Source organism: Uranotaenia lowii, chromosome 2 (genome assembly GCF_029784155.1).
Source record: "Uranotaenia lowii strain MFRU-FL chromosome 2, ASM2978415v1, whole genome shotgun sequence".
NCBI classification, from domain to species: Eukaryota; Metazoa; Arthropoda; class Insecta; order Diptera; family Culicidae; genus Uranotaenia; species Uranotaenia lowii.
In genome coordinates this window covers 97,938,657-97,958,694 of record NC_073692.1, presented here as the reverse complement: position 1 = coordinate 97,958,694, position 20,038 = coordinate 97,938,657, and the positions used below count along the sequence as shown (strand labels likewise).

Below are 20,038 nucleotides of genomic sequence, written 5' to 3'. Positions count from 1 at the left end.
AAAATGCCATGTTTGTAATTTTTCGAAAAACTGTTACATTCTATAGTACTGCCTGGCGTACACGGAGAAAAAAGTTTAATTTTATCAACCATATTTCGCCTATATTCAATCGTATTGATGATTGATTCTCGGCCAACTATATTTGTTAAATATTCAACTATATTTGTATGATTGGTTTTATGAATTCAACTATAAATATGATAGCTTCAACTATAATTGTATGAATGATTCAACCATAAATATAATAAATTCAACCATATATACTGATTGATGTTGGGCCTTTAACTAAATATATTGTAGATTCAACTATACAGCCATAGTTGACTTATTTATGAATATGATAGAATCAATTATACTTCTATGATTGATTTTAAGCGTTAAACCAAATTTATAAAAACAATTTTATGATTGTTTTTTTTTTTGTAGTTTTCCTGCATTAATTTTCGCTTTCATTTTGGTTTTATACATATTTTGTTTATTTGTAAGCACAAAAAAGATTATGTTAACAAAAATAATATAAAAATGCTTTGTTCGGGTTAGCGGTCAGCACATCAATGGCATTGTTCAGCCATTTCTACTTCCCAATGGAACGAAATTTGGTGCCACCCAACCGGGATGTCTTTCACCGATTCTTCCAACGAATCGTTTCCTTTGCTTGCAATTCTGGCTAGAATTAACCAGAAGGGAGGAAAATTTTTGTCACAATTTTATTCAAACAAGCAAATGTGCTATCCAATTAAACCTTCTTTTATAATTATCTCCTGTTTGGCCATTGGTAAACACGAGCTGCCTGCTGCTGAGGGCACACTAGCTACACTTACGTACATGTAGTGTTTGGATGTGTATTATCATACAATCAATAATAAAAAATATAGTTGAGTTAACTATATTTATAGTTCAATGCCTAAAACCAAGTTGAATCTTTCATATTTACAGTTGAATAAATTATATCATTACAGTTGAATCTATCATATTTATAGTTGAATGTGAGTGGTCAACCAGGAATTTATAGTTTAATCTATCTATTTCTACTAGAATGCATAAAATCAATCATACAATTGTAGTTGAATCTATCATATTTACAGTTGAATCAATTATCGTTGAATCTATCTGAATATAGTTGATTGCTTAAGGTAGTTTGTAGTAAAGTCTATTATATTTATAGTTGGATGCAAAAAGATCAACTAAGTTTTGATGATGGACATAACCAGCTGAAACGATTTAAACAACAGTCGTCTTTTTCTCCGTGTATAGAATACTTTGGAGTGGATATCCGAGAACGATGGTCGCCACAACTTGTGTTGAACTCCCACATCAAAGGAAAAAAGGTCGCCACAACAATTACATACATGTTTAAAATCCGAGTGAGGTTTTAAACAGCCAATTTTTTTATTTGGTTTGAAATTGAGCAAAGTTATTAGTTACAAAATTCTTCATTATTGATCAGTTTCTACTTTGCTGCATCAATTGAAAATCCATTAGTCAAATAAAGGTACCTCAATTTTGTTTTCTCAAATTGGTTTACACCCCTTTCATGCTTCAAGGGTTCTTCCGAACTTGTTATGAGATTTAAAATTTCGAATCTAGAACTCAAGTGCATTTGAGATCCACTCGCCATTATTCTTTTCCTTTTTTTTGCAAGCAAAATTCTTGTGTTTCCCCCTAGGAGTAGTAAGACGGAGGGATGCACTTGACCTGACTTCTCCTAAAAGTGCAATGCTGTTGTTTCGTCGTCGTCGTCGTTGGTGCGCTTTTCAACCCGGAAGGAGGTAATCCTCGAGGAAAGCTCAAAGAACGTTAAACAACTATCCTACAATCCGCCGGCCGTAATGGCAAGTACCGTGCGTGCTAGAAGTTTGCCCCTAATGAAGTTTTTAGGATTTTTCTTAATAGCCTTCTACGTTCGGTTTGACCGATTGAGCTTATTTATGGGTGAATGCAGAAAGGTAGCTGGGTACAGTTTGGACTTTATAAATGTTTCAAATCCAGTTTTAATTCTACAACAGAAGCTAAAACTGAAAATTTCATAAAAGTCACATTTAATTTTTTCTGCATTTTGAAGATTTATTGTTCCGGTTTCAATATATGAAAAAGCATAAATAATGGGCCAACAATAATTTATTATTAACGGTAGAAGTACCACGCGAAGTTATCATATGTTGTGTTATGGTAGCCAACGCGACACTTTTACGTGTCTTGTAAGTTTCTGCGGAACGCGGCATGGAAACAAACAACAGTATATGTATAGTGCTTGGATAAATCTAAGAATCTCAACATAACTCCATAACCCCTCTCCGATGAAATCTGAACTATCCAGTTACGGGATACCTACTACCGGTTCGTTTTGATCGTGTTAGATTTCCTGGCCCGATGCGGATAACTAAAATACCAACGAAAGACATCATCCTGAATCTGGAGCCAAGCCATATGGTCAACATACCGTTTTATTTTAGCACCCGTCCACCCGCGGCTACGGTCATGAGAATTGATGCGAATTTAACTGTCTATCCTCCGACTGACATGAATACTAATTTGTGGTTTCGAGGATGGCTCTCTCGGTCTTGGTCGTACCAATCGATTGTCGAACCGGGTAATTTGCAATCAATTCTCGAAGATTGCAGAAGTGAATGAAAACAATATTGCGCTGAAAATAGATTTGATTCCAACCCGCAAAAGGGTTTTCGCGAATGAATGTCCAAGAAATCTGAATAAGGCCTTCTGAATTAGCACCTCGGAACGGTATCTAAGTATTTCTTGGGGCTTCAAGAAGAAATGTTGGCTAGACTGTGTGGTTTACTGAGGCCAGATTTAATGTACCGATAGGATTTGCACATCGGATTTGTGGTTAACGATGACATAAAAGTTTATCTTGGGAATCGTTGGCAGTCGTAAAAGAACCAACAGCTTCTATTTTCCGGAGTACATTTACAGGAAGGTACATTAATAGATGTTTATTAAATGTTTTGCTAACTCAATGAGAAATGAAGATTTTTGTTATGTTTTCATACAATAATTTTTACTGATTTTATCACATAAAAGGGTAGACACGTTAACCTAACATACGAGAAAACTGTGTTTAGCCTTTTTTGCAACGAGTGCATACACAATTTTTTGCAATGCCAGGAAATACTCTTGAAAACCAATTTATTCAACCTTAAATGACGATTGTAGCATTTTGGAATTTGGTACTTTTTCATTCCAAATGAATCACCCTGTCGTACACAGTTTTTTCCGGGATTTCAAGCATTTTGAGGCTAGAGGATGGCATTCCAATCCTTTGTCATTGAATTGGACAACACTCAAAATTAGGGCCCACGATTTTGTGTTTTGGGAGACCCAAAAAAAGCTGACAATCAACTATTCGACCGAAGTTCATATGGCCAATCGTTGAGGGAGTTGCAGAGGATCTAAAAGTGTGCTAAAATTTGAATAAAAATGAAGATGATTGATTCCAAGGAGTTAAGGAATTTGAAAGGTTATTAAGATATTCCCGAAATTCCAACGGGGAAAGTGATAAAAAAAGGTAAATTTTTCTGAATGGTTCGTCCAGCTGTATAATAAACATGACTGACTTCATTTCTACAAGATAGAAAAGCTGCCCACCGGTAAAATAAACAAAATACGGTGGTCAAATCGTGTGCAAAATATTTGGACCGCTAGCGAGGAGATATTTTGAAAAAAGTATGTAATGGACAGCAAAACGAACGGCTTTATGTTCTTCCTTTCTTTAATATCTCATGTTTCTCTATAATACTTCCCATCACTTTTTCAAAATGTGATTATTTTTAAGTACAAAGATACGTACCAAGACGAAATCAAACCATCAGATTTGAATTAGAAAAAAAAATAAAAAATTGGATGTCTAGAACTTGAGAAGGCTGACCATCTGTGGAAGCTGTAAATCAGTCAATGTTCCATAATATCGACACGATGAATGGCTAAATATAAAAAGAAGACTGCCTCCAAATTCGACCGTTTGTCCTACATAGCACTTCAATATGTCCTACAAAGTTTCGACTCTGTTTCGGTTGGATTTGAAATCGTGCCATTACGCGAAAACTGTGGTGGAGTGTTAAATATGTTGTTCATTTTTGCCGATCGAGTGCAGTTTGCTAAATCTTTTATAACTTCGACAAAACTAAAAATTATGAGAAATTTTGAAAGTCAGACTCCAGGAAGCATAAAACGTGATAAAAAAGGCCTTGATTTAGTAAAATGGTGGTTCAAGGTTTACATTATAGATGCCACAGGTGGCGTCCAAAAATAAAAGTCGAAAAACTTATTCATATGATGCTATCTCAAAAACAAGAACTGAACAAAACGCCACCAAAATTTGCACATGTAAACATTTCATTACTAGGCCGCTTTGCTGAAAATTTCATCAATTTCTACCTATGCATTCAAAAATTACGAACAAAGTACACAATTTCACTTTTTTCGAATACACAGTATAGGTAGCGTTCAAATCAGCTCGACGATTTCTTACGACGTTTGTAAATTTTTATAAATTTTTGGACCATTTGTTAGGGGGCATCCATAAATTACGTAACACTCCTAAGGGGGGGGGGGGAGGGGAGTTAGCTCGATCGTTACGAATTGTGACATAGGGGAGGGGGGGGAGGTGTGCTCATCGTTACGTAACTATTTTTTCCTTAAAAATTTCAGTTTCATCGCAGCTTTTTTGATGTCATGCAATTTTAGCAGAATGATAAGCAAACCAAAATCAGCTTAAAATTTGTCCGCTTCAACATGATTGAAAGAGGATTGTAACCTTTCCTTGTTAATGATTGTGAGATAGATTTCTTAAAATGTGTATTGAATATCCGTGAAATAACCGTTGGAAAACCGAATATTGGGTATATTTATCCCCAAGAACTCAATTCAACCTTTAGAAACGAAATTTTACTATTTTTGCTCAATTGATTTAAAAAATGCAATTTTGATTATTCCGACGAATATTACTAAGTGGAGAATATTTTGCGTAGCTCTTTGAACAAAATAAAGTAAACAAGGTAGATCATCAGTTAACAAGCACATAGCAACTCGTAATAAGACATTCATTTTATCAGAGAATTATCATCAATGAGTACTAAGAAGCGATTCTGATCGATGATATTTATTCCGTTTTAAAGAACGTTAAAAAAATTCTCTTTTTTTTAACTACGAAAATCAGTATTTTAAAACATGAGAAAATCGGATGAGGGGGGGGGGGGGTTATTATCAGCGTTACGTAATTTTCATAGGGGGGTACGTCAAAGCGTTACGATTTGTGACATACGGGGGGGGAGGGGGTCAAAAAAGTGCGTTTTTTGCGTTACGTAATTTATGGATGCCGCCTTATCGACGTTCTTACGAAAGTGGGCTGCACAATTAAAACAGTTTTTATCTTTAAAAATGGATTTTTTCTTCAATCTATAAATGAAACGAAAAAAAGTTCGAAATTTTTTTACATAGTAAATATCACTCCAAAAAAACGTGTCCATTTGCCTTGCTAACAGTATCCATGATCAAAAATATGACGTCATATTTTTCATTATGTCCTAAGCACGATAGGATGGGTTCGCTTTATTGGTGTACAATTTCCCGTGAGTAAACGAGTGGAAGCCTTCAACAGAATGACAATCATGACAATTATTAACAAAATTGATGAAACCAACATAGTTGTCAGAATTGCAATTTTGATTAGCTCTTTTTTTCGGTTTGTATTCCAGTTCAGCTTTGAGCCAAATCGGATTAAAAAAAATTGGGGCTGAAGCCCCGTTTCATAATAAAATGTATTGGATTGCATCAAGGGATACAACCCCGAAGCAGCCTTGCCAGATCTACGTATTTCTCCGTAGTTCTACGGATTTTAAGCATTTCTAGGGAGCTACGGATCGATGCTCGAAATTTACGGGCTTTCAGCATTTTCTGCGGATTTTCTACGGATTATCGAAAAAATTCAAGGGATTCTGCGGATAAATGAAAATTCAACCTGACGACCAAAAAAAAAGGTCATCAAGTTCTATTTTGCCGAAATCAGTACATTTTTGGATTTCCGTCAAATCTACGGACAGGAGCGGTTTCAATCTGGCAACGCTGCCCCGAAGTTAAATGAGTCAATCATAGTGACTTGATCCTCACATCGTTTACTTTGATAGCGATTGCAAGTCTCATCTTTCGCCCAACGCACACAGGGGAAAACGATGTAAAAAGGTGATCAAAATTGTTTACGCCAAAACGGAGCGTTCTAGACCCATAGTGTCTTTGGGACATTTTACCTACATTCAAAGCACTTTAAAATGAGCTTTTGATAAGAATGATTAAATCACCTAGCAGTGAGATAGAAAAATTATTTTTTGTATTTTTCATTTTAGAGCACTTATGTCTTTGGCAAGTTTTTATATTGTAAAAAATGTAACAATTTTGTTGAAGACGTCAACATCGTAGAAGCTAACCCAAAAAAGTTAGAAGGGTTCAAAATAAAAAAATATTTTTTTATCAAAATTTTTAGTATTTTAACGATATCTTCTCAGGCCGAGCTTATTCGAGCAAGATATGTTTGAAAGAGTTTTGAGTCACTTAAAATCGAATAGTTTTGTGGAACACACTTAATAAAAATATTCAGACTGAAACGAGTTAGATTGAAAAAACTAAGAAAAAATAGCTGTTTTCTAACACCTGTATCTGTCTAGTTCGGTTGAGTTCGGTTCATTTTTTGGTTGCATTAGAATCAGGCAGGTTTCAACGTTGTAAAAACATATAGTTTACAATGTTAAGTTGTTTATTTTGTAGCTTTATAAATGATTAAAGTTAGCTATTTTCAAGGAATCTAGAGGAAATTTTTTTTGCATTTAAAATTAGCTAACCGAAAAACAAACTCATCAAGTATATTATATTGTAAGCGGAAAGGTAGATGATAAGGTTCGCCAATGGAGGCTTAAAAACGTCATACGCGAGCGAGAGAATGATTTGGCTAAAATTTCACCAAAATAAAAACGACTGCTAATTGTCAGTTTAAATAAACTTGGAATTTGTCCTCTGGATTCCTTGAAAATAGCTAACTTTAATCACTTATAAAGCTACAAAATAAACAACTTAACATTGTAAACTATATGTTTTTACAACGTTGAAACCTGCCTGATTCTAATGCAACCAAAAAATGAACCGAACTCAACCGAACTAGAAAGATACAGGTGTTCGAAAACAGCAAATTTTTCTTAGTTTTTTCAATCTAACTCGTTTCAGTCTGAATATTTTTATTAAGTGTGTTCCACAAAACTATTCGATTTTAAGTGACTCAAAACTCTTTCAAACATATCTTGCTCGAATAAGCTCGGCCTGGAAAGATATTGTTAAAATACTGAAAATTTTGATAAAAAAATATTTTTTTATTTTGAACCCTTCTAACTTTTTTGGGTTAGCTTCTACGATGTTAACGTCTTCAACAAAATTGTTACATTTTTTACAATATAAAAACTTGCCAAAGACATAAGTGCTCTAAAATGAAAAATACAAAAAATAATTTTTCTATCTCACTGCTAGGTGATTTAATCATTTTTATCAAAAGCTCATTTTAAAGTGCTTTGAATGTAGGTAAAATGTCCCGAAGACACTGTGGGTCTAGAACGCTCCGTTTTGGCGTAAACAATTTTGATCACCTTTTTACATCGTTTTCCCCTGTGTGCAACGCTAAAATCGTAAGCACAGATTGCTCTGAAAATGAGAAAACGACACGGGGACGCGGACGATGCACACCATCTCTTCTTTTCACATGCCGTTCGTGCTCAGGAAGCTTTTTCCTGAACTCGAACGATAGGAGAGATTTTCGTTCGTGGAAACAATTTGAAGCACACTAGACTCATGCTCATTCGTCTCGAGCTTTAAGCTCTAAGGCTAGTTTTTTTCGTTCCCCTTTCTCTTCCTCTCTTCACACCTTACGTTACACCCTCCTTTTTTTAAACTCAAAATTAGGGTTGACCGAGGTTCAAAACATAGTTCGATTCTATAAACTTATGTCCGTTATTGTCATCATATGGTGTGTTCGGAACTGCCTTACGGAAAAACCAATTTTTGTAGCTGATGCTCAAAAGCTGAAATATTATTTATTTTTATTACAATAGGTTTAGTTTTGTTAATTAATGTTTTAGTGAATACATACTGTTTGTTTTTTCGCTTTTACTTTTAAGGCTAAGTTCAGTTAAACGATAATGTTTGTTACGAAGGCTGTAAACGAAAGATGTTTTTGAATCTCATCTCAATAAATGAAATAATTTTAACTTACGATGCAATCGCTAGCTCTTACCGCAAACAGTCTCAAACTTCAGGATAACGTACTGACTAACGATCTATAGGTAAACAGAATAGGTTTGATTTAACTTATCTGTCTCAGAGTATGGGAAAGGACTGCTTACCAGATCTACTGAAAATGTCACACCTAAGTTGAATCGACCGGTTATTCTGTTCAAGAAGGGATATAATTGCTAGCTCTAACTACGAACCGTAAACTTCGGGCTAACGGATGGGTAATCGATCTAGGGATAAACGGAACATGTTTAACTAGTCTATCTTCAAGGATCGCAAGGCTGCTTACCAGATCTACTGAGAAAATCACACCTAACGTTGTTACTTATATCAGCTTAATCGGATGACTTCTTATAAACCAACAGCGTGTTGAACTCGTGGATTTAAGCTCTTCACTAGTTCATGGATCGTCCGGTACTCACGCTACTTTTAATGCTGAATCCCAGGGGTACCCGTAACATCCCCCCCTCCGTGTAGTTCCGGCGGTGTTGAATGCTTTTGGTCCTGCGACTTGGGTTTGACGTCCAGCAATGCCAGGTTCACGACCGATTTTTCAGAGATTCCTGTTGCAGTTCGTACCTGCACACGTCGTACTTGATTGTCGGCTCCTTTAGTTATTCCTAGAATAAGACCTCTGGTCCAACCATTTCTTTTTTTTTCATCCACAACGATGACCACATCCCCCGGCTCAAGAGGCTTTGTTGGCTCGAACCATTTCGTGCGTCTAGTTAGGCTCGGCAGGTATTCGTGTATCCATCTACTCCAAAAGACATCCGATAGTTTTTTAGCAAGTTGCCAGCTATCTCTGAGGATGTTTCCCTCTGACCTCAGTTCGCTCATCGGCTGGGTTATTCCTTTATCCCCATACAGCAGAAAATGGTTGGGCGTTATAGCCTCAGCTGTTTCTGAATCGATCGGGATGTAAGTAAGCGGTCTTGAATTGACTATGGCTTCTGCTTCTATTATAACAGTTTCTAGAACTTCATCAGATGGATGTTGACAGTAGTCTGCGATTCCTTCCATAGCTTTTTTAATGGATCTTACCATACGCTCCCACGCACCCCCCATGTGAGGAGTGGCAGGAGGGTTCAACAGCCACCGTGTGTTAGCGTTTGTAAATGTGGCAGCGCAATCAGTTTGAATACTCTGCATCTGGATGTTAAGAATGTTTTTCGCTCCCTGGAAATTGGTTCCTTGGTCCGAATAAAACGTTGAGGGTGACCCTCTCCGAGCTACAAAACGTCGGATGGCTAATATGCAAGCATTGGACGTAAGGCTGTGAGCTATTTCCATATGAACTGCTCTTACTGTTAGGCAGGTAAATAATACACCCCAGCGTTTAACAAGACTACGGTTCTGTTTCACTAATATTGGGCCGAACTAATCGACTCCAGTATGCGTAAAGGGACGAATATATGGAGTCAAGCGAACTTTTGGTAAGGGGGCTATTCTAGGAGGTCGTGGAAGCGCTTTTTTTATTTGGCAAATAAGGCACTCTTTTGCCACTTTCTTGATGACTGAACGTAGACTTGGGATATAAAACTGTTGGCGTATTTCGTTGAGGACTGTTTCAGGATTACTATGTACGAAACGACGATGATAACTATCTACCAGTAGAAGGTGATTCGGTGTGTTTTTGGTAAAATTATGAAGAACTTTGTATTGTAGGCTGCTGTAGGTGCCTCCTTGATTCTACTATCCATTCTGATAACTCCATAGTCATCCAAAAATGGCGACAGTTTGTACAGCTCGTGCATTCGAGTCAACTTTTTACCAGCTTTGAACGATGCGTATTCGTCGAAAAAACTTTGAGCTTGCGCTTGTCTCCAAAGGACATTCTCGGCGGTTAGAAATTCTTCCGAAGTGAGAAACCCGGAAATATGTTTTTTTCGAAACTTGTTTATAGCTCTGATTGCAAAGGCTGTACTTCGCAGTAATCGGCTCCAGAGAGAGAATTTAGCTGGATCAATAAATGAGTAAGACGGCATTTCAAAATGGAACAAAAAATGCGTTCTTAGATCTTGTGCCGTGGAAGAAGGTTTTTTATCTTCGGGCCATTCTGACTCAGGATTGAATAAGAACTCAGGTCCACAAAACCAAGTACTGGTAGGAGAAAAATCTGGACCCTTATCCCACTTTGTGGCTTTATCCGCTACGTTGAGTTTCGATGGAACATAACGCCATTCACTGATTGTAGTAAGGCTCAATATTTCCCCTACCCTGAAGCTGACAAATTGATGATATTTTCGACTGTCTGATCGAAGCCAAGCAAGTACTGTTTGTGAATCAGTCCACAGAAAGCGTTGGCTAATCGGAAGATTAAGGGCAGATCAGATGGTATTTAGCTCTCTGCTACCTTTCAAAGCAGCTTGGAGTTCTAAACGAGGTATGGATAAGGGTCGTAATGGTGCAACCTTGGTTTTCGCCAACACGAAAGCGCACCGAGGAATATTACAATGCACTACTCTCAAATACGCTACACACGCATATGCTGCTTCACTTGCATCCACAAAAACGTGAAGTTGTAGATTTTTAAACTCGTCATTTGTCATGCCACTAAAAAAACATCTTGGGACACGTACCTTATCCAGATCTTTTAGTAGTTCACTTCAAAGATTCCATTTGCCTACTAGTTCATCTGAAATTTGCTCGTCCCAGTCTGATCCTTGTTTCCAAATCTCCTGCATTAGAATTTTTCCATGAACCACGTAATGGGCTACTAGGCCCAATGGATCAAATATGCTCATGATAATCCGTAAAACTTGTCGCTTAGTTGGTTTGATCGCTCCTTCGATGTACTTTGAGACTTCTCCGTGTAAAGTTGTGCTGAACGTTAACAGGTCTGGCTGAGGCAGCCACATCATTCCCAGTACGCGTTCTGCTCTTTCAGATTCTTTGATTCCAGGCTCTAAGTTCAATGACTTGTTTTCTATGATTTCTGTCGCACCTATTTGTTTAAGGACTTCAGGTGAATTGGACAAAAAGTTACGAAGTTCAAACCCTCCTTTAGCATGTACATATTTTACGTCGATAGCTTGTCTTATTGCTTCCTCGGTTGTGTCAAAACTTTGCATATAGTCATCCATATAATGTTCCTTGACGATGGCCTCTGCAGCTTCGGGATATCTGTCGGCATGCTCCATGGCGATTTTGTTTTTAATGAACTGGGATATGAATGGAGAACACGTTGCTCCGAACATCACAACGTCCATCACGTAAATTTGGGGTTCATCTTCGGGGTTTTCTCGATACAAGAAACGTTGTGACTGACTATCGTCTGACCGAACGCGGATTTGGTGGAACATCTCTTTGATGTCTCCACAAACTGCCACGTTCCTCTGTCGAAATCTTAGCAACATGCCAGGTAGTGATGTTAGTAGATCAGGCCCTGTTAGTAACATGTCATTAAAGGACACATTCTTGCTTCTGGCCGCAGCGTCCCAGATAAGCCTTATTTTTCCAGGCTTCTTTGGGTTCTGGACTACACCAAGAGGCAAGTACCAAACACGTCTGGGGTTTGTGTTAACCAATTCTTCCTTCGTGATAATGTGCGCATAATTTTTTTCCAAGTACCCTTCCACTTGCAGCTTGACAGCCAGTTCCAATTGAGGATCTTTTCGAAGGCGCTTTTCCAGGGATTCCATTCTACGCTTTGCCATCGAAAAACTATCCGGAAAATTAGGTGGGTTGAATCGCCATGGCAGGCCGGTTTCGAAGCGATCTCCTATGCGCATTGTGGTCTGGTTTAATATGGCGATGGCCTGTTTGTCGGCTTCTGATTCTAGTGCATTCTGATTACTGGCTTCTTCAATGCCATAAAATTTGGCCATTTGCTGATGAAGACTGGTGTTATCCATAGGTTCGTCGGAATGTACATGAAGATGATCTGTTTCATTCAAGCCCGACGGTTGTTTGCCAAACACACACCAACCAATACGAGTTTTAGCTGCGACTGGTTCTCCTTGACGGCCCTCTCGAATTTTCAACTGTGTCAAAAGATGGACGTGCTCTAATCCTATGATAATACCAGGAACTGCATCATAACTTTCTACCGGTAGACCACTTAGGTGGGGATATTGTTTTTGTATTTCTTCGTAGTCCAATGTTTGACGAGGCAGTTTTAACTGACGGACAGTGCGAACATTCCCTAACGTAAACCTGTTTTCCCCATTTGAACTCTGTACCTCGATTGCCACTCGTTTGGAGTCTTTCTCCTCTCTAGAAATATTCCCAGTCCAACTGAGGAATAGCGTATCCTGAATGCCTTCTACACCAATAGCTTTTGCTATCTCGGCATCTAGAAGTGAAGCAGATGATCCATCGTCCAGAAATGCAACGGTTTTAATTTCCCTTTCACCATATTTGATCGTAACAGGTAAATACCGGAACAGCGAACCAGAGGTTAAAACGTGTAAGTTATGATGTATAAGGCTCGTCGAGTTTTCCAATCCTTTTCTATGGTCGTTGTCATTTTCCGCAATAGTCATCACGTTGTTAGAGTGAAGCAGAGCATGGTGGCGCATCCGACAACCGTCCGTACTACAGTATTTATTTGACCTGCATGGCCACCTTTTATGAGGAATCAAGCAAATTCTGCAGAGATTTTTTTGCCTTACTACTTTCAATTTTTCTTCTATATCCAGATTTTTAAATAGCTCACAGTTGGCTATTTCATGTTCCTCATTGTTACAGAAAACGCAGGTTTTGTGTTTCCAACGTTTGGAATTGGAACTACTTGCCACTGCTGTTTCTTGAGGTCCTTCTTCTTTGTCCTCCGCATGTAAAAATAGTCTCTGCCTATCTTAAGAACTCTTATCTTTTCCATTAACCATAGGAAATGCAACATCTGCTGTTACCTCTACCAACTCAGTCATGAATTCTCTAAAAGTCACTAGGTTCACGTTACTATGTTGCCGCTTATACCGAGACCACTCAACTTGTAATGGGATAGGTAACTTCTCTATAAGCTCTTGCAGCATTATTGGATTTGATAAATGATTGGTGAGCTTAGAAACTATTATGTGGTTTACGGTATTTTGTACTGCTATTCCAAAGTTAACGTACGAGATAAGATTGTCTTGCTTTGGTCCAGGAGTGTCTCTCAATTTTTGTAGAAGCTTGAAGATGAGAATTTCTGGTCTACCATATAGCATTTTCAATGTTTCAAGGGCATCGGGCATCGGGTTTCTGGAACTAAAAGCAGACTTCGAACCGCATCCAAGGCTTTTCCTTTAAGGGATCTCTGTAGTCTTGCCAGATTCTCCGCATCTGAAAAACCACATGATTCCGTGCTGTTGCAATATGAGGCATAAAACAGCGGCCACTCAAAAGGATCTCCATTGAAGTCCTGCAGCTCTCGCACTATGACCTGTCGTGCAGCAAGCTGTGTGTGAGTGGGTCCTGAGTTTGAGGGTTGGGGTCGATGGTTGTCTGCTACTGGTAACGTAAGAGCAGTAATAGTGTCGTTGCTGATATTTACCTCGTGACAGCGTTGAATTCTTAGGTGAACCGTTATCATTTCGATCAATCGGACACGCACTAATATTGACTGGAAGTCGCTGTTTATCATGACAACTATTTGCTGACGAGATTTTATGATGACTATCCGAACTGGTCGATGATGGTTTCAGTGACAGGAATGTCAATGAAGGTCGGCAACTAGGCAGAGTTGAGCATTGACTTACTATACTACCCAAATCGACGCGGGTGCCCAAATCTTGTCCAATAATGGGATTAATCAACCCGGGCAAATTTTTGTCACTAAAACTTACTTGCGACGATGTATTACAAAGGGAAAAAGTATTAGAGGTACTCTGAAATCCAGTTTGATTGATAGATGCAGTCGAATTAGCTATCGTCAGTTTGGGCGCAAGTTGCACGTTCCTCAAAATCGATGATAACTCACTCATCGATGATGTAAACAAATTATCATCATTACGCGTGGTACCAGCACTAGCAACTTTGCGCGTAACCGACGGCAATTCTTCCGGTTCACATCGTGCCCCGCATGGCGCGGATCGTCGATTGCGGGTCGTCGTAGGGAATTTAATACGTCCGAATGTTTCTGCGATTGCTAATTTTGGGCGATGAATCTTTCCGATCTCAGTGACAGTATCAAATTGAGGCATAGATCCGATTTTTGGAACTGTTCCAGTGTACTTAGAAAAAGGGAGAAAGTTTCTGTCTCGAATGGTGGCCGTTTGATGGCTTAGAGCGTTAAAAACTGGGAATTTTGGCACACTAATACATGAGCTCTTTGACGGTTGAGATATGGAGGAAGCTACTCTGTATCCCGCGTTGCTCTGTGTGAGTTTTAGACCGCCGACGGAATAACCGGTACCAACAACAGCCTCACCATTCGAGGAGTGGATAGCAGAAATTGTGGGCGCCGCCAAATTGGACATGCTACTTATTGTTGTGATGGCATTCGTTTGAGGAGTGGAAGCTGACGCCGGTGTCATTTGGCTACGACCTGGACTGTTGTTCGAATTTGTTCTAAAGAACACTTCTCGTGACTCAACTACAATCGGTACACCTGGACGATTTTCTGCAGATGGGCAACTCAACCAATTTTCCACTATTTGGACGCTGTTTCTGCTGCTTCTACTCCGCCTATCGGATCCAACGCTCGAGGAATCGGACTGAGATTCATATTTTTTTCTGATGAACTCTTCTTCAACTTCCAATATCTTCCTTCTTAATTCGTCTTCTTCTTCAGCTCTCTTTTTTCGTATTTCTGCCTCTTCAGCCAAAGCCTTTAATCGGAGTTTTCGTTGTTCTGGAGCATACGTAGGTGGTTATCCGAACGCTTACATGAACGGGTGTTCATTGATTTTTCCGATTGGGTTCTTTGGACTTCTTTTGCTAAAGCTGAAGCTCTTCTGCACTTGGAACAGTGTCAAGATCGATTGGAATCAGAAATTGAATCTGTGACTCCCGCACACTGATAGTGTGCCCATGCTTCGCAGCTGTCGCAACCGACTAGGTTATCCGCTGAGTCTGGAAGACTGCAGTGAAACTGTTCAATGAACTGCGGATTAAATGCCTTCGTGGTGTTTTCCATGTTGCAAAAACACTTTTGAGTTTGTTCGGAACTGCCTTACGGAAAAACCAATTTTTGTAGCTGATGCTCAAAAGCTGAAATATTATTTATTTTTATTATAATAGGTTTAGTTTTGTTAATTAATGTTTTAGTGAATACATACTGTTTGTTTTTTCGCTTTTACTTTTAAGGCTAAGTTCAGTTAAACGATAATGTTTGTTACGAATGCTGTAAACGAAAGATGTTTTTGAATCTCATCTCAATAAATGAAATAATTTTAACTTACGATGCAATCGCTAGCTCTTACCGCAAACAGTCTCAAACTTCAGGATAACGTACTGACTAACGATCTATAGGTAAACAGAATAGGTTTGATTTAACTTATCTGTCTCAGAGTATGGGAAAGGACTGCTTACCAGATCTACTGAAAATGTCACACCTAAGTTGAATCGACCGGTTATTCTGTTCAAGAAGGGATATAATTGCTAGCTCTAACTACGAACCGTAAACTTCGGGCTAACGGATGGGTAATCGATCTAGGGATAAACGGAACATGTTTAACTAGTCTATCTTCAAGGATCACAAGGCTGCTTACCAGATCTACTGAGAAAATCACACCTAACGTTGTTACTTATATCAGCTTAATCGGATGACTTCTTATAAACCAACAGCGTGTTGAACTCGTGGATTTAAGCTCTTCACTAGTTCATGGATCGTCCGGTACTCACGCTACTTTTAATGCTGAATCCCAGGGGTACCCGTAACAGGTGAGAGGCTGGGAATGTTATTTACTTCCCGTGGGAAGTAATATCCGGAAGTTTTTTTTTTGTAATTTTGACCGGAAGTGTCAAAACTATCCACCGCTCTGCAATTGCAATGCTATGTACCGGAACAGCAACATCCGGTTACAACAAATTTTAACCATCCTTTAATTCCTTGAAAATAAACAGCCCTCGAATAAAAAGGATAAATTCCAGTGTGGTTGCTGAATTTAGTTTTTCGATTGCCCAGTCGAACTTAAAGTTGAGGGCTGCCACTGAGGTGCTGTTTTGAACCAACAGAACTTAATTTTGAGTTAAAAAAAAAGAAGCGTGTGCGCGATGCCTTTCGTTCGCATAAAAAAAAACCTGTGCAATACGATTGTTTGGTTGTTATTGGTGTAGGTGTCTAGCAAAGGCGATGACGAGATGGAAGTGTATGCGAACTGTTATTTGCTGATTCAAGCCAATGACCAAACAGTAGCGCCACCAAGTCCTCTACAGTAGAGTTTAGAGCATTTGGGAACGTATAATTTTTGCCATACATCCATTGCTACCCTGATGAGCATGAATAAGTTGTTTACGTTCACATTAAATTTTGTGCGTTCCCAAGCGACCAAAAGTTCCTTGAACAATTCCGTGAGAGCTTAATCAGCCTATTCAATGTGCTGATATGCATTCTATTCAGCCCAAAATTTGAACACAATCAAGCTGAATAGACCACTCTCCAGCTCTCATGCAACACTCAAGTGATTTTTTGTACAATTTACTATCTATTTTAATTCCCATATCCTCTAATCATCAACATATGTACGATTGTGTTTTGATTTACCCAAGCATTAGCCCAAAATCGTTGTGGAATTCAATCCATGGCACTTCGAGATTACAGTGCTAAATCTGACTCATTGCTCATAAAAGTTTGAGCATGCTTCCAATGTCTCGAAAAAAAAAGTTACATTTTATTCTCTTTTGGAAACTCTTATTCCAAAGTCAATTACAGCGCACATATAAATCACTATTTCTACCTTCAAGTGCATCGGTGAGTACATATAATTCACTCGCGGGAATGCGTGGAATGACAGGAAAGATGTACAAAATGGAAGAATGCAACTCGATGCACTTTTTGTAACTTTTAAGTTTGTTTCTGAGTACTTGTGTGCACTTTTGTGACATTAATCCCGTATTGAGTAAAATTTAGGTACTTTTAAAGCACTCAAGAAATCTCAATAGCAAATTTGTTTTGGAAGTCACTTTCAACGCACATAATAATCGCTTTTGAAACTTTCATGTTCATTTTTGTGTATAAATGATTTACTCAGGAAAATCTACTCTCTTACTAAAGTTAGTCGCTCAGTTAAGCCACACTTTGCAAAGCTTAGAGTTCTCCTTCTTTACTTTCTCGCTCCGAGAATTTCTTTGGGCCCGCCCCCCTTACATTCAATCCGTAATGACAAAACCAAAGTATTATTTTTTAAAGGATTTTATTTCTTTGGGCTGATCCTTCAACCAAGGAAATAATCACAACTTCAAAACACAGTTCGTCAAAATTCTCATATATTGCGCCTAAAATGTGACAAAAAAACTTGTGTTGCGTGGGATTATAGCCCACAGATTGGGTTTCCAGTTTGAGCGTGTAGGAAAAAAGCGGTAAACGTCAGGTGGAAAAATAACGGAAATTTATTGTGTTTCGGAAACGTTTTTCAATCTTCTAAATTGAATCGCATTTAAGTTGAGTTAAATCGTAATCACCAGACTAGCCTGGATATTCTTCTCAACGAGAATCTTCGATTCAACAGCTTAAAAAAGGCAACGAATTTGCGTTAGAGCTTCCGGACATAAATAAGGCGATCCGATTCTTCGCAAGTAAGTTTATTTTCTAGTAAAGTGTTCTCTCAAACTAATTAAAGGAAATTTGTTCAGGTATTAGCCTCTGTAATCCGACGTAGCACTCGCTAGATACAGACAATAGCTAAGGGAAACTATTTGTACAAAGTAGTAAAACTCGATATCCATATACATTATCAAAATTCTAAATTTAAAATAAACATTACAGTTGAGTCCTGTCGAGGACAGTTTCCCGTCAATAAACGGAATTAATTCTGTCGGAGACAGACTATAAAAACTCCAAACAACTTGAATCGTTAGTGAATTCTTCAAAAATCTATTGGTTTCCAAGAAACGCCTGCCCATAACTCAATCAATACATTTCATCCTAAAAAATTACCTGCAACTCCTCCCGGATCACTCCAGCTGACAATTTGCGCTAACAGCAGCAGGAACATCACAGATGAAAACGATGGCATTTTTCCACTTATCAAATAGGAATTATGAACTTTCAACTTCTTCATTTTTTGTTTCTCGACGGATCTCAACACTCACACATACACAACGGCACACAAAAGTAGGTACCGGGTGAAAAAACTGATCCTGCTATGCAGGCCAGTTTGCATAAGATTAAGTTTTATTTTCTTCCTAGGGAAACTGACAAGAGAGAATGAGAGAAAAAAAAAGAAAGGAAACATTGAAAATCGCATCACCAGGCTTTTCTTCGGGAAAACTTTTCCATCAACCCAACGAGAGCATCACTGATGGTACAACTATATTGTATAGTTGGATTTTTTTTCGCGCGCTTTTGACGTGCACGTGGGTAAACAACTTTGTCGCCTATATTTTTTACACTCATGCACACGGGCGCTTTCCGGAGTGTTGATTTTTTCTTCTATTTCTCCCCCCCACACGGGTCCAAACTTTTGTTTTAGCAACCGATTTGGACAGCTGTTGATGGTCCCGGAAATTTGCATATTTGACGAACCGTTGGGCACTATTTTATACGGTTTTTCACTGCTGCCCGGTAAATTTGGTGAGCTCTCTGCCGGAAGTGGGTTGTCCAACCTTTTAGCTTCTGGTTCACGCTTCTAGCCGAAAATAAATGGAAAATATCAATTGCTGACAGGTTTGATTGATGCGGACTCTTCGTCGACGGGTCGTGTCCGTTTAATCGCGCCTCGGAAGACCGATGGAGACGACGTCGATTTTTCACCGGAACGTGATGGACAGGCATTAACACAGGGAACTGTCGTCGGTCGTCGCGGTTTCAAGTCGTTGTCCCTCTTCTACCACATGAGCCCGGTTCTTCGAGGCAATTTCTGTAAAAAATAGAAGAAGGAAAAGTAATTAATGTTTTACGGCATTAGTAGTGCTCATGGTGGTATAGTGGACTTGACAAAAGCTTAAAAAATGAGTCGCTAGGGTGTGATGATCAAATTTTGTTTGAATTTTTGAATTATTTGTGAAAACTATTTAGGAAAAAAAAATTGAAAGTCCAAATATCTGATTTTAAATTTAGATTCTGATTTCACAGTCAGAATTAAGATTTAGATTTCAGGCTCAGCTTCAGACTTCAAATTTCAGATTAAAATTTCAGATCCAGATTCCATTTTTCCATAAACATTTTTTTAAGGGCTTCTTGTTAATTTTGTTCGGTGCTGTTTAGAGGTCTACTGTTTATTCATCTTCAGGAAACGAAAGCCTTTTTCCGCCTGCTAAGGTTGTTGCTAAAATTGGAATTTATTTTTGGTTTTTTTTTTAATTTAGTGACGTCCTTAGCAGGCGAAAAAAATAGCTTTCTTTTTCTGAAGATGGTTGAAATGAAAAGTAGACCGAAACGTTAGAAATAAAGCAAATCTTTCCATCTAAACATCACCGAACAACATCAACAAAAAAAAATTACAGATAAGACCAGATTTCAGATTCAGATTTCGGTTTGAAACCCAGATTTCAGATCTCAGATTTAAGATTCAGATTTCAGATTTCAGATTCATATTTCAGTTTCAGATTTTCGATTCAGATTTCAGATTCAGATTTCAGATTCAGATTCAGAATTCAGATTTCAGATTCAGATTTCAGATTCAGATTTCAGATTCAGATTTCAGATTAAGATTTCAGATTCAGATTT

General features: G+C 38.4%; 2 protein-coding genes across 10 annotated transcripts in view; one reads left to right on the top strand and one right to left on the bottom strand.

Moving 5' to 3' along the window:
• LOC129743991 (vascular endothelial growth factor receptor 1-like) overlaps positions 1-19,204 on the bottom strand; it is a 49,897-nt gene extending 30,693 nt beyond the window's left edge. For 3 of the 9 annotated variants that reach the window (XM_055736259.1, XM_055736258.1, XM_055736260.1), the window contains exon 1: positions 18,308-18,593. In XM_055736259.1, the coding sequence (XP_055592234.1) occupies positions 18,308-18,431 (124 nt within the window). In that variant the 5' untranslated portion in view covers positions 18,432-18,593. Of the gene's footprint in view, positions 1-18,307; positions 18,594-18,975 lie in introns of those variants that run through there. The other 6 variants (XM_055736262.1, XM_055736261.1, XM_055736264.1 and 3 more) reach the window with 4 other exon arrangements.
• LOC129743996 (vascular endothelial growth factor receptor 1-like) overlaps positions 1-20,038 on the top strand; it is a 106,071-nt gene that overhangs the window by 36,054 nt on the left and 49,979 nt on the right. The gene's annotated exons all lie outside the window — the stretch shown is intronic.